General features: G+C 41.7%; 1 protein-coding gene across 1 annotated transcript in view; it reads left to right on the top strand.

The window, feature by feature from the left end:
- Positions 1–334: 334 nt before the first annotated feature.
- LOC5580082 overlaps positions 335–14,704 on the top strand; it is a 46,202-nt gene continuing 31,832 nt past the window's right edge. The window contains exons 1-3 of the mRNA XM_021837381.1: positions 335–920; positions 983–1,092; positions 1,561–1,993. Coding sequence (XP_021693073.1) covers positions 852–920; positions 983–1,092; positions 1,561–1,993 — 612 coding nt within the window. The 5' untranslated portion in view covers positions 335–851. The remainder of the gene's footprint in view (positions 921–982; positions 1,093–1,560; positions 1,994–14,704) is intronic.

Below are 14,704 nucleotides of genomic sequence, written 5' to 3'. Positions count from 1 at the left end.
TCACAACGCGAGCGGCGCGGCGAGAAGCACTTATGGCAATCGCTCAGCTCTCCTGCATTAACTTAAGGTGACACTGGAAACCATGTTATTTTCCCCAAGGCTGGTTCATTGTACTCTGTAGCCAGAGGAGGAGCTGAACCTGCCTTGATTTTCCCTATCTTTTGTCTCACTCTAACAATTATCATCAAAACTTTGCGGAAGCAAATCTCGAGTTTTAGTGAACCGATGAAGCTGAAAATTTAATGGGTTGTACACTACATATATAGAATATAGTAATAAATTTTTCGCATCGATATATGGAGTAGTTCTTGAGGTTTACTTCTTCAAAATGGATAGGGTGATTATAATGACGTTCCGTGCGGCCTTAAGTTAATTTAGTTATTTGTTGCGCGATGTTAGTCTCAAATTGCACTCGTCGTATTTATCCAACTCGGCGAGCCTCGTTGGATAAATGTACAACTCGTGCTGAAAAAATCATCAATTTGCAACTTTGCCTAAATAACTATTGTTGTACCAACGATTTCTCCATACTTCAATAGGTAACGATAATGTAAAAAACTGGATACCCCAAATATAATTGCAACAATTGGAGTCTCAACTGTATTGGGCTTAGTTCCTTATCAAGGGTTGGAGAGGGTGGCACGACACCTGAACCGACCGACCACAACACTCATCACGTGACGGGTGGTCTCTCGCACTAAATAATAGTGTTGAAATGGTTACATTTGTGGTGTCCAGTTTGTTACCAGCGTTTGACCTGTGCGGCGGAGACAACTCCAAATGTTGCCCAGTAAGAGCAAGAACAAAAAATCAATTGTCGACTTCGTTTCGCATTGGAAAACTTTGCCATAATGAGGTTTCTGGAAACAGTTGTAATTTTGATATGTTGGTTTCTCACCGATTTAGAGATCGCGACAGCCGTAAGTTATTAAAATAAACGATCAATTTGAGAGGATTACAAACATGTACGGAGTGCTTACAGGAACGACCCAGTTTTCGGATACTGGCCCCAAAGTTCATCTGTGGACAGATGAAAGCATCGAATAGCAGCGACACCGGAAGTGCATCAGCGCCTCAGCAGATCACCATAGGGTTGTCTTTTTGATGTCGTTGAAAGAAACACAAAATAATTAAACTTGGCACCAAATGTGCGAACAGCACCTTCTCACATGTGCACTTTGTAGGGCAGAGAGCTTATCGATTTTTAACCTCGTGATTTATTCACGTCCGGTTAACAGTTGATACTGGCAGTGTTGCACGCAAGGAACGCACCTTTCGCTTGACCGGTCTCCCACGACACAATGCACTTTCTAGTTGAGTAGTAAGAATACATGGGCGTAGCTAGAGGGGGGAGTAGAGGGGTTTGTCATGTGAAAATGCTTCAATAATTCTCAATGTACACTAAAACTTCGGGCTTCTACCGACGAAATTATCATAGATAATTAGATCGCGAATTAGATGAAAACACTTTAAAAATCGTTCGGAAATTCTGGCTACGCCCATGGTAAGAGACATCGGTAGGTGAAGTACTAATTTTCAACCCATCTACATTACCACCAGTCTGCAAACAAAGGGAGGTCAAAGGTTGCACTATGACGTGACGGTGCACTTCGAGCTGTTAAACGGTATCGTGAGTCAAAGGCACACGTTACTGCTCTGGAAAAGTGTCCGTCAGCTGGAGAAACGGTTCAAGGCGGAACGCGAGCTCATCTCGGAAGGTAATCAGATCACGATTCCCAACGAGGATTTGGTACCCGGAGTCATTTACACCTTCAACGTGGTTGCCAGTGATCTAGAGGGAGCTAGAAGTCAGGACCAGAACTTTACGGTGACCTATCGGGGAAAGCATGCTCGGGCTGCCCTGGTTCAGGAAGGATCTTCCTCCATTGGGGATGTGTCCTTGCTGCTGTTGGGATCGGAAGTTACTTATCCGGATGTACCGTTCACCGTGACGGCGAAGGTGGTTTTCTGTCGACCAAGGAACGACTACAAGGTAAGTGTTGGGTGAAATCGTTTCGTTAGTAATCTCATACCTTCAGAGCGCTGCAGCGTAGCATATTGCCATTGCCGGGCGTATTGCAGATCTCTATCATCGTCAGTCTTGAGCAATACTTGCTAATGACCAACCCACTGGAGTCTGCCGTATTTCACATGCTTAATAATATTCGCATCTTTATATACTTGATATAACTCGTGATTGACGGGACTGCAACGCACACCATTTTACAGTTTCCCACCGAGTATTGTCCGCAGCACTTTACGCTCGAAAACATCAAAAGAATCAATGTTTTATACAGGACGAACTTTGTTTCCGTTTGCTAGTTATGGTCCCTAAGTTGGTTACGTAGTCAGTATATTGTAGCCGAGAGTAGTTTTCCGGATTATAGTCGTAAAACACACGGAACTAAAGAACAAACTCGATAGCCATTTTTATTCGCGTGGTTAGTTGTGAAGATACAATAGAATAACTGATTCATTGGCGGGGAGAATAGACAAAGAAAATCAAGGTTATCATAACATCAACATGGTAGGATTATATAGGGTTGCCAGTAATTCAGTGTGTGGCATTTAAGGTAAAGGTATAACAACTCTTCTCCCCTTGGGAATGGATACTTAGCTTTACAGATTGAGTTTCCGAGGCGGTTTGATGATCCTTGAAGACCGTCGTGGTGACTGCTGATAGTTGGGCTCAACACTCACAGCAGGGATCTGCGGCCTTGGATCGGATACCGCAGGTGGTACGTTCAGCCTAGGCACCGCCGAAGTGCTCGTCGATGGTTGCGGCCTTGTTTGCGATTCAGCAATCGGGTTTGCCGCAGGTACCGACGACAACATAGTAGTGTGTGGTGTCTGTGCTGGGCCATCACTTCGCAGAGTAGCTGGAACTGTATCGATTTCAACACGGGGTGTGGGCAGCTCAGGACGTGCAGGTAGGTTTGCACCCACTTCCCGTACCTGGTCGATATGGCGCTTCCAGATTCGACCGTCATCCAGCTTGATGTTGTAATGAAGCTTACCCAGCTTCTCATCAACGTGACCGTACTTCCACTTTTCCTTGTCCAAATAATCACGGGCAGCGACTCTCGTCCCCTCCGCGAGCGATTTGGTGCAAACATCTGGTTTCTCCGTAGTAGCAGCAGCGTTCGGAACCATCAGGTTAAGTCGAGACCGGATTTGCCTGTTGAACAGCATCATCGAAGGCGATTTTCCGGTAGCTGGGTGTATGGTTTTTCGGTAGCTGAGTAGAATGTTACAGAGCTCCGTATGCATTCTCGACTTGTCGCAATTGAGAGCTTTCATTTTATTTTTGAACGTTTGGATGAAACGCTCAGCCTGTCCGTTGGTCGCCGGATGGTATGGCGCATCCATTTTGTGAAAGATTCCATTGAGTTTCAAAAACCTTTGGAACTCAGTCGACGTGAATTGTACGCCGTGATCACTCACGAGCACAGCAGGAATCCCGTAGGAAGCAAAGAATTCACGGCACGCATGAATGGTAGTGCTTGTAGTGATATCTCGCAAAATCTTTACTTCCGGCCATTTTGTGTAGGCATCAACAAACACAATGAAATATGTACCCATAAATGGACCGGCAAAGTCTACATGGACTCTCTCAAATGGTTCCTTCGGCGTTTCCCAGCAGTGTAGGGGCACTTTCACTGGATCAGGGCGTGTCATCTGACAAGCCGCGCAGTTCCGAACAACCTCCTCGATGTCCTTGTCGATTCGCTCCCACCAGACGTATCCTCTGGCAAGTGACTTCAAACGCGTTGTCCCAAAGTGCGTGGAGTGCAGTTCCGTTAACACCTTCTGTCGCAAATTTGGTGGAACGTACACCCGAATTCCACGCATAATGCATCCTTTTTGTAGAGCGAACTCATTTTGATCGATTCAGAAAGTACTTTTGCTGGTCCGACACACTCATGATCGAAACCGGGGATCCACTGTCAACCTCGAATTTCACCGTCGCACTATTCACCGAGAGCTGCAGCCAGAATTTATCCACACTGTTATTGAAATCGGCTGCATCGTATACACCGCAAATCTCATCGGTATGCACACTTTCTTTGCAGTTTCTATTTGCGACACTTTGCTCCACCTGATGAGCATCACTTTTTCTTCGGGCACCTTCTGCCGCAATCCGCTTCAGGCAAACTTTCTGCAGATGACCTGCCACTTTGCAGTAGTTGCAGGTTGTTTTCGCATGCGGGCATTTGTTTGCGAAGTGTGTAGGGCTGCCACAACGAAAACACTCCCCCTTCTTCGCATCACTGTGCGCTTGTGCACTCACTTTCTTCGCAGGAACAACGCTCTTCTTATTTTTCTTCCCCTTCGAATACTTGTTCGGCAGATGCTCAACGAGGTTCAACTCCGGTTTCCCTTGGCGCGAATGGATCTCCTGTCCGCCTTTGGCCGATGCTTCCATCGATACTGCAATCTCCCGTGCACGATCCAGTGTGAGTCCGCGCACCTCCAGCAGGCGCGCCTGTATTCCTCGATCCTTGATCCCAAAAACAAACTGGTTAAGTAGTAAGTAGTTGCCAAAATTGCAGGTTATGGCCAACTTCCTCAAGGCAATGAGATAATCGTCGATTGATTCCTCAGCACGATCGTCGCCTTGCTTGCGACATTTGAACCGGAAGTTTTCCAAGATCTCGAGCGGTTCCGGATTGAAGTGGTTCTCCAGAATCTGCACCACCTCATCGTAGGTTTTCGTCTGTGGTTTTTCGGGTGCCATTTTGTCCGAAACTACGTCATATGTTTCGGCTCCCATGTAGTGCAAGAGCATCGGCAGCTTTGCCTCAACTCGTACTCCGAAAAGCAAAAAGGCACCTTCCAGCCGCTCCACCCAGCGAGACCATTTAATCTTATGGCGATCAAACGGCTCGACGGTAAAAGTAGACTGCATCGCGACTGGGGCCACAGCAGCAGCATAGGGCGCAGCACCTGGCGCTCCGACGGGAACTTCTTCTGCTGGATTCCTTCCACCTGCGCCAGGAGGAACGGAATTTCGCGCATTTCCAGCGCAATCGACCGGAATTTCGTTACCTTGCATCCTCGTCGCCAAAACTATTGTAGCCGAGAGTAGTTTTCCGGATTATAGTCGTAAAACACACGGAACTAAAGAACAAACTCGATAGCCATTTTTATTCGCGTGGTTACTTGTGAAGATACAATAGAATAACCAACCCGGGAGCATCATGACAGCTGCAGTACAACGTCAATGTACCGAAAAATTTTGGTCCGTGGTACTGTCAAACTCAATGAAATCATGGAGTGTGCTCAAAATAGGGCGTAAACTAGGATTATGCTTGATGGACATAAAAAAAGTTTTACATTTTTTGTTTGGCATTTGTAACATCATTATAAACGAGTGATCACTAAATAGCGATTCTCTAAAAGGATTTGTACGGTCATTGGGAAGATTTTGTATGGCCCACGAGCGAGTTTTGAATAGTGGTGTGATGTGGTCCTCATGCTGTAAGTTGCTTATAGTAACCGATCCTTTGTTAACGAAATTATTTTTTGACCACTTGACAATTCAAAGCAAGACAAATTTGTTAGAGGTCGTTCAAATATTACGTAACACAACAAGGGGAGGTAAGGGATGTTTTGTAGTGTTTCGGTCCATACAATAAATTGAAATTTTCCATATACAACCTGTTACTTCAGGGAGGGAGGGGGTTTAAATTGACAAATTTCTTCGTTACGTAATATTTGAATCATCCCTTAGATAATTAAGATAATCATTAATTTATGGGAAATTGACTGTAGTTATAAGCTTGAAATCAATCTAAGATCATATCAACTCGCAGTACATTTCTTTTGCGCATTTGAACACTTTTTATCTCATACTCACCACCAGATGGCTACGTTTCAATCAGATAAGCTTATTGGATTAAGTATCCCGCTTTTACGAACGCTAATATCACCAAAAATTAGCCCACTTTTACAAAAAGGGATCTAGTGATCTGACGTTTGACTTGGGTCGCTTGATATGGACTTATCCACCGGTGCACTAAATTTACTCAGTCCAAGAATTTTGACACTTGACCGAAACACGTGGGAAGCATTTACATGACCCGCTAAAGTGTCAAAATTCTTTAACCGAGTGAATGTATCACACCGGTGGACAAGTCAATTGACCGGACCAAAGCCAAACGACAATATGTTGGATCCCTACCAGAAAGTAAGCTAACTTTTGGCGGCCATTACCACTTCTAAAAAGCTGGATAGTTCATCCAATGGACTTATCCACGGTCTTCTTTTCTTGTTGATTTTTTCCGATCAAAATATGTTTACATAAAATGACATCCACGAAAATACGAATGTTCACCTGATGAACAACGCGTGGATGAATGTGCAACGAAATCGGTTATTTTTCTGTATACATCGCTGAGGTTTTCTTCACGCTGAAAGTTGCATCGTGACGTCATCGTATCAGATATGCATTTTGAACGCTCATGTTCTGTGAGCGCTCACAAATGTTCCTTCGATTGCTCTCGTGTTCATGTTCAGTTTTTTTACAAACGCAAGGATCACTAGACTGATCACGGATTCGTGTTCTTCAAAATTTTTGACAAGCTCGCTTTTACTGCTTTGACCTTACAGTCCCACGATTCCAACACACAATCTACATCTCTTGTGGATCCGTTGATTATGCCATGGCTGCCTCCCAACAAAAGAATGATACTCGCTAATTGAAACTAATGAAATCTGGGATGAACGGTCAAGAATCACGCATATAGATAGAAAACCATGTATTTTCGGAAATGTATATCCGTTTTTCGGCTTTGGTTTCGGAAAACCGGGAGACAGTTACGATCAGATTCGACGTGGATAAATTGCAGGTGTGGTAGCAATATTGAAAAGCTTGTTAGTGAATGTACATAATTTGTAATGCAATAAAATTTCTAGTGTTCTGAAAATTCCTTTGAAAAATAAAGGCATCTTTCGAAAATAAAATCTATGTTTATTCAGGAATAAGTCAAAATTATCTTAAGACCGGTATTATATTTTGCGCTTTGAAGGAATACTTTAAAGACCAATCGAATAATCGTGCCAATGAAAACTTCAGAATATGGGTCAAGGATTTACGATATAAGAGATGTTTTGAGAAGGGCCATCGCTCGGTCACTAAAGCGTCATTGATTGTTGATCGTTGTTTAGTTATTAGTACGACTCTGAAAAAGGAATGATATTAAATAAATAACTTTTCTTTGATTAAAAACAGTTTTTAACTTGAAAATAATGAACTGGAATGCGTCTGCATTTGCACCGTATTTGTATCGATGAGAACAACGAACGACGGTAACGGTTGCCGCGCAATGAACAGAGTCCTGTAATCAAACGTAACAAATTCTTTGAACTTGAACACGGCCTCGTGAGCACAAGGTTTGAACAGAACGCGTTCAAATGCATCTCTGCATCGTATATTAGTTCATAGGCTTATTTGATTGAAACTTAGACCTCTGGTGGTGAGTATGAGAAAAAGTGTTCTAATCCGCATAGAAAAAAACTGCAAATAAAAAATATATCACTTTTCGACATGATTCGATTTCAAATAAAAAGATAAGGACACCGTCTTCAGCCATTTAGCTGCACGGAATGTAACTTAACACTAGACAATGGATAAGAATGCTCCAGTGGCACAGTTGAGAAATATTCCTGACGAAACGTTTCAATGGCTGAAGCGGAAATCGAACCCACACCCAATGACACGATGCGCTTAAATGCCTAACGACACTAACCGCACGGCTACGAGGCCCACAATCGTGCCTATTCTGCGCGGCGTGTGAGGTGACACGAGTCGAATGAGGTGACAATTGTCGACTCGCTCCCATTTGATTAACATTAGTCGTCTTACGTCACTCGCGGTGAGAGCGACTCGTCTCGACTCACACGCCGCGCAGAATAAGCACAAATATTTTATTTTATTTTATGTTACGGCCAGCGCTTTCTTTTTAGGGCATAAAAGCGATCCACAAATCAGCTAGGCTGTATTGTAAGTAATTTCTTATAGATTACTTTTCCGCAAAACAAAGCACTAACACGTCATTTAATCTTTTCACCGAACGAATTGGTACGCTCTTAAGTTCATTTGGTGCTTAAACTTGGTGATTTTATCAAATTTATTTCCATTGGCAGACGAAAATATCAGACTCGCCCTTATTTTATTTCATTCCATTCGTTGTTTTGCACCCGTCAACAACGAAACAAAATTCCGATCTGCCATAGTGAAAAATTGTGCCGGCAGCGGTGGATGGTCCCATTGTTTACGTTGAAAGTAGGTACGTGAAAATTGCGTTATCTGTCACTTCGCGGGGGGGTTGAGAATAACTGATTCATTGGCGGGGAGAATAGACAAAGAAAATCAAGGTTATCATAACATCAACATGGTAGGATTATATAGGGTTGCCAGTAATTCAGTGTGTGGCATTTAAGGTAAAGGTATAACACAGTAAAAACCCCAATTCGCAGCCGCAACTCGTCTTTTCACTTCGCGGAAAACGTCAATGCCAAACAAATTCTTCAACAACTTCGAACACATCCCCATCAAACACTACCTCAGTACTTACACCATCAAGCCTATCTTTATACCTACCCGCAACCATGTACTTCGTTTTGGGAGAATTAATGGTCAGGTCTATCCTCGCTGGCCTCCTCCCTCCACTGATCTGTGATCGATTCCAAGGAGCGTGTGCTACCATGTGATGATGGTGCCGTTTCTCTACACCCCATATCTCCTAACAGCACCCTCGAGTAGAACAGTAAATTCGAAAGTGCATCTCCCTGCTTCAATCCATCTAACGTCACAAACGAGGTTAACACCTCGTCTGCAATCAGAACACTTGATTTCGGACCACTTGATTTTGGACCATTATTTCGGTTGCAATTATCAGCCTAATTAAATTGTCTGCACTATTCAGTAAAATTTAAAATTTATTTTGACGTTAACTACGTCTTACGGCAATATACTGGGTGTCAATTGAATACCTAAAATGTTGCGACCGTCACGAAATTATGTAAAATTTTAAATACTAATAACTCAGCTATTTATCGGTAGATTTTCAATATTTTCCCACCAATCGGTCGGAAATTTATACAACATTTTATTCAAATGGAGAAAACTTTTGATTTTTGACGATAGACTGTCGAAAATTGGGAAAATGTCGACCCCTTGCTTATGCAACCAAAATCGTTCATATTGTCTTCCACGATTCCTTTGGGTTGGGAAGCACACTATAAAAGCAGATCATTTTCAGCTTATTCGCTCATTCTTCTTTTGACGTTAACTACATCTTACGGCAATATACTGGGTGTCAATTAAAAATCTAAAATGTTGCGACCGTCACGATATTATGTTAGAGTTTGAACTAAAGGAAGGCTGCAACTATGAAAATTGACAAAAATTCAATTGCAAAAAATCAATAGGCGTAGTTAACGTCATGCGGTCGTGTCTTGTACACAACCCCTCTAATTTTTAGCTATGAAGAGCATTATTATAAGCTCTTTTTTAATCATTATCCCATAGACAAACATGTTTTCTATCAAATAGTAGAAACAGCGAACCATTTTCGTTTTTCTGGAGTTAATAAATCAATTTTTAAGAAATGCGTGCTTATCTGCATTTTTATTTTTTGCGGGGTAAAACGTGCCACCTAATCTCGGCGTTAGTCGTTCGCGCGCACGCATGCGCAATCATGCTTCCAAATACGTTGCATACATAAGGGCGTTTGCTCAGATGTTATTGTTCGATTATAGTATACATGCTGATTCGAAAAATGTGCATTTGTAAGGTTCAAGTTGGCACGTAACCAAACGGCTGTTTTGGTGTTATGAAATAGGTGTGGCCGTTTTGCCCCACGAGTTGATTAAAGTTTAAGTCCTTCAATACGCTTTTTAAGGATAAATTCAACACTTTTTTCGCATGGAATACAAACTATGGGAGTGCACAAGTCGATTCTCGATGATAGTTTCAAAAGTTTAGTTGTTTATCGACCTGAAAAATGACCTAGAAAATAACACAAAATTACAACGAAAACAGCAAAAATCGTTTTTTCGAGTTTTTCACGATTTTTGCCAGGAAAACACTTAAAAATATATATAGGTAAGCATTTCAATACATTTTCTATTATCTCGGGTGAAAAACAGCGTCCCAAAGCACGTCGTTTGTTCAAAACAAGGGTGGCGCGTTTTACCCCAATGGCGCATTTTACACCCAGTTCCCCTACTGCCTGAGGTCGATTGGTTCTTGGGCACTCAGAGCTGCTAACGTGTTCAAAGGAGTCGTGCGCGTTGAACCCGTTATCTTTCTTAGGCATTGGTTGTTAACAACCGAGAGTATCCGCCGGCTACTAGCTTTCGCGTTACCGTGAATTGCACATTCGTATTCTAATACACTCCGGAAGCGAGCCTTGTATATGCGAATAAGTGTTTCTGGGTGAGCTCCGGTTTTGATACCGCTCAGTACTTTAACCATATTTAATCTTTCCTGTACTTTACCACGTACATCCTTGATGTGCACACCGAAACTGAGATATCTGTCCATCACAATTCCCAGATACTTATGGTTTCGGACTGATTCGACAGCTGTTCCGTTTATCTTCAGGTTGAGATGTTTGTCATTGTTTTGAAACAGTAGTGTTATGGTTTTTCCTCGTTGATCTCAAGTTCAACGTTTTCGCCATTTCCGTGAATTCATCAACGTACTCTTGTGCTACTTCATTTAGCCTACCCAAACTCTTAGCCTTTTTCGATTTTGTGCAAGTCCAACGTATAAACGTTGAACAATGTTGGAGAAAGTACGTCTCCTTGTGGTAATCCATCATTGACTGTTCGTGTAATGGTTTTATTCTTCATGTGTAGGCATATCTGTCTGTTCCGCAAAAATGATGATATCCAGGACAAAATTTCTTGAAGAATTCTAATATTTGAAAGCATATCCTCTAGTGTATCGATTTGAACTGCGTTGAATGCATTTGTGAGATCAATGCACACCATTGCAGTAACGCAGCCTTCTCGTTTACTTTGCTTTATCCAGTTGACGACGTACGATATGCAAGTCTGTGTGGAGAGATGTTTGCGGAAACCAAACCGTAGTCCAAAACCTTCCAATCGACACATCCAAACAGATCAGATGAACACAATGTTAGATCTATGGACCGATGCACGAGTTCACTAATTTGTCACGTAAATAACACGGCACCGCTCAAACGTCAGATAGTGAACTCGTGCATCGTTCCATGGACCTGTGCACGAGTTCATGATTTTGACGTTTGAGCGGTGCCGAATTCATTAGTTGCCATGGTCACGTAAATAACACGGCACCGCTCAAACGTCAGATAATGAACTCATGCACTGGTCCATTGCGGATGAACGCCGGTTAAGTTGCACAGTAGGCTGGCCCTTAAACAAAAATGTTGTAAAACTCAACGGGGCACCCTCTAGATATGAGCCTTAGGGTAAGAAAAAAGCTCTCTCAAAATTTCAACTCATTCGATTGCTCCCACAGCTGGCGCATTCAATTCGAAGTTTGTATGGAATATTCGTTTCAAATATATAGAAAATTGACCCTATGTCACTGTTTCGTTCGGTATACTAATTAATCGCGTTCAATTGAGCCCAGAATGACAAATACACTACAAATGAACATACAAATACACTACAAATGAACATAGATGCAGAAGGTTGTATCTGGATTCAAGCTCATTTTCATTAACCTTTCAGTTGTTGAAAGTTAGGCTTAGATCGGCACTCCCGTACAATCACATATACGCATGCACCTTGTGCCGCAGCTCGCCCAGTGTCATAGGTGGCTATGATGCGCTTAGCGGCTACCACCCAGCTATGTTGAAGAAATACTAAGCAGTATTACAAATCTACTTCAGATAAATAAAACACCAACTTTCTCAAATTTAATCATGATACAAACTTCTACAATATTGTTCGCCATAGTATCAAGTAGTGTTTTTGACATTCTGAGTTCTATTGAACGCGCTCAACAATTTTCCTAACCCAGACAGGCGATGATGTGCTGTTTCCCATATGTTTGAGCTTGAATTCCCATATTAACTTCAATTCAGATGCGCCAGCTCATGGAACGACCCAATGTGCTGAAATTTTCAGGAAGTCTTCCTCTAATCCAAAGGAATAATCCTGAGGGGTGCCCCATGGAATAATACAACTTTAGTTTTCTCCCATACTGAGCTGGGCCAATCTATTGCAGTCCGCTTGAAATTATTTCGGTAAAAGTAAGTTTGCATGCAGCAAAATAATGAAATATTTTCCTTTTTTAAATTTTTGTCAATGCAATTATTAGTTGTTGATTTTTTCGGCTGTTTATTAGTTTGGATATGTAGCGCAATGATCTATAACGAAACAAAATACACTTTTTAGCAATGAGGAAGTCATGTCCGTGTTACAATATAATTCTCGACGCCGAGCAAAATCAGCACTGCTGGTCTGTTGCCAAATCATTCCAATTTACTTCCGCTTATCTCTCCATAAAGGATCACTAGTGTGAACCTAATATGTTATTTGGCGTTTTTATTGTTTCAGAAGGGGTTATTCACATATTACGTAACTTTTTTGAAAAAAGGTTTTTTCATTAAAAATGTTATCAATCTGGGCTGAAAGCACATTTTTTGTTTGTATTTGACCAAGTTTGATCAAAATGTGTATGAACAGTGGTAAAATATATTTTAAATAAACTTTGTATGAAAAATATCTTCAAAATATATGAAAATATTGAATTATTCAAATAGCTCTAACTTGCAAATCAGCAAATTTCTGCAAAAAAATTAAACGTTTTTTGTAAGATCTAAGGATGCATTTTAATGTGCAATTCTAATATTGCACATTAAAATGCATCCTTAGATCTTACAAAAAACGTTTAATTTTTTTGCAGAAATTTGCTGATTTGCAAGTGATGACAGCGACATGACGCGACAAGAGTTGTTTTTCATGTTAAAAATCATCAAAATTACTAAAGTGTAATATTGAATAGTATTAAAACTTCAACCAAATATTATCATGCTCGATCAAAGTGTTGAACCTCTATCTTTCAGATAGTGCGTAACTTTGGGAAAATATTGCATTCCTAAATTATAAATTTTGTACTTTATTTTATTGTAACATTTTTCAATTGTTTGACTTCAGCCAGTTTGCCGTCATAAAAGTCATAGAAATTTAAATTTAAGTTCAATTTCAATTAAGGATCATAATAATATAATACATGAGGTATATTTTAAAATGATAAAAATCAGAGGGGGTTGTGTACAAGACACGACCGCATGACGTTAACTACGCCAAGTGATATTTTGCATTTGAATTTTAGTCGATTTTCATAGTTGCAGCCTTCCTTTAGTTCGAAATCTAACATCATATCATGACAGTCCCAACATTTTAGATTTTCAATTGACACCCAGTATATTGCCGTACGACGTAGTTAACGTCAAAAACATTAACAACTAAAAACAAGTTTTTGGTAGTTTTGGCCGAACATTGTGCGCTGCCTGGATTGCTTTTCTCTCCTCATTAGTTTTAATCCACTGTACCTTCATCGGGTCCTTCCATGTGTATCTCCCTTTCGTCACAGCTGCAAAACTTTCGGCTAAATATGGAAAATCGCTGACGTCGGTGCTCAGGGGCTCGTACATGTTTCTGGTTAGGATTGGTATTTGCTCACTTGCTTCTGGGTACGAGAGATTCCGCTTGGCCATCAACTTGTTGATGTCCAGTTGGCGCTTCCGTTCAGGACACTTGTAATCCGTGGATTTGTGATCACTGCTTTTACAGTGCGCGCTGATCACTGCACTTTCGCATACCAATTCGTCTTCATGTCGCTGAGTACGTCTCTCACACCTTTTAGCACCCTAACAGTTGTTTTGCTGGTGTCCAAATCGCAAGCAGTTCAGGCATAGAACGACTCGCGGGATAAATGGAAGTATCTTACTAAGGGCCAATTTCTTCACCTTCGCTTAACCCGTAAACCACGTTTACCCATACGATTAAACCAGGTTTAAGGCCTAAGCGGTGGTGAAGAAACCGCTTATAACACAACAGAACAATTTTACCTTTTCGGGGAGTTCGTTAGCTCTGAAGGTAACGCTTATACGGCTGATGGAAATCCTTTCACCGTTGTTCACTTTTCTGGTCATACGCTTCACGTCCATTATCGGCACATCGCAGAGCAGATCGTTCTTGATGTCCTCTACGTCGAGTTCCGTTGGGATGCCTGGCACAACTCCGGTGACACTTACCAAATACATTGGGATGTACGCTCGGTATGGGCCATTTCCGTTGTTGATCGTTTCCATGAGAAGATTCGCTCTGGCATAGCTGCTCATAAACACCAATATTTTGTAACGACCCACATATTTCATGTCCGTAATAAACATCTTGAATCCATCCAGTTTACGAAGCTCTGATCCAAGAGAGAACTTGTTGATTTTAACTGTTCCCCCCTTGTTGTCTCTTAATTCGCAGTAGATGCGATACGGTGCACAGTCGTTGTTGTTGTAGGTTATGTTGATGAACTTTCTCAGGTTTGCGTTTACTCCGGGATTCATGCCGGATGTTCCTTCAGCACCTGCGTCGACATTCATCATACACGTTGTTTGCCTACTATCCTTTCGTATTGTTCCGGTGTTTTTTCCTCCTCCTGGGTCGACATCGCCTCCCATCGTTCCTTCGTCAAATG

The sequence above is a fragment of the Aedes aegypti genome, chromosome 1 (assembly GCF_002204515.2).
Source record: "Aedes aegypti strain LVP_AGWG chromosome 1, AaegL5.0 Primary Assembly, whole genome shotgun sequence".
Classification (NCBI taxonomy): domain Eukaryota; kingdom Metazoa; phylum Arthropoda; class Insecta; order Diptera; family Culicidae; genus Aedes; species Aedes aegypti.
This window is presented reverse-complemented; position numbering and strand designations above follow the sequence as displayed.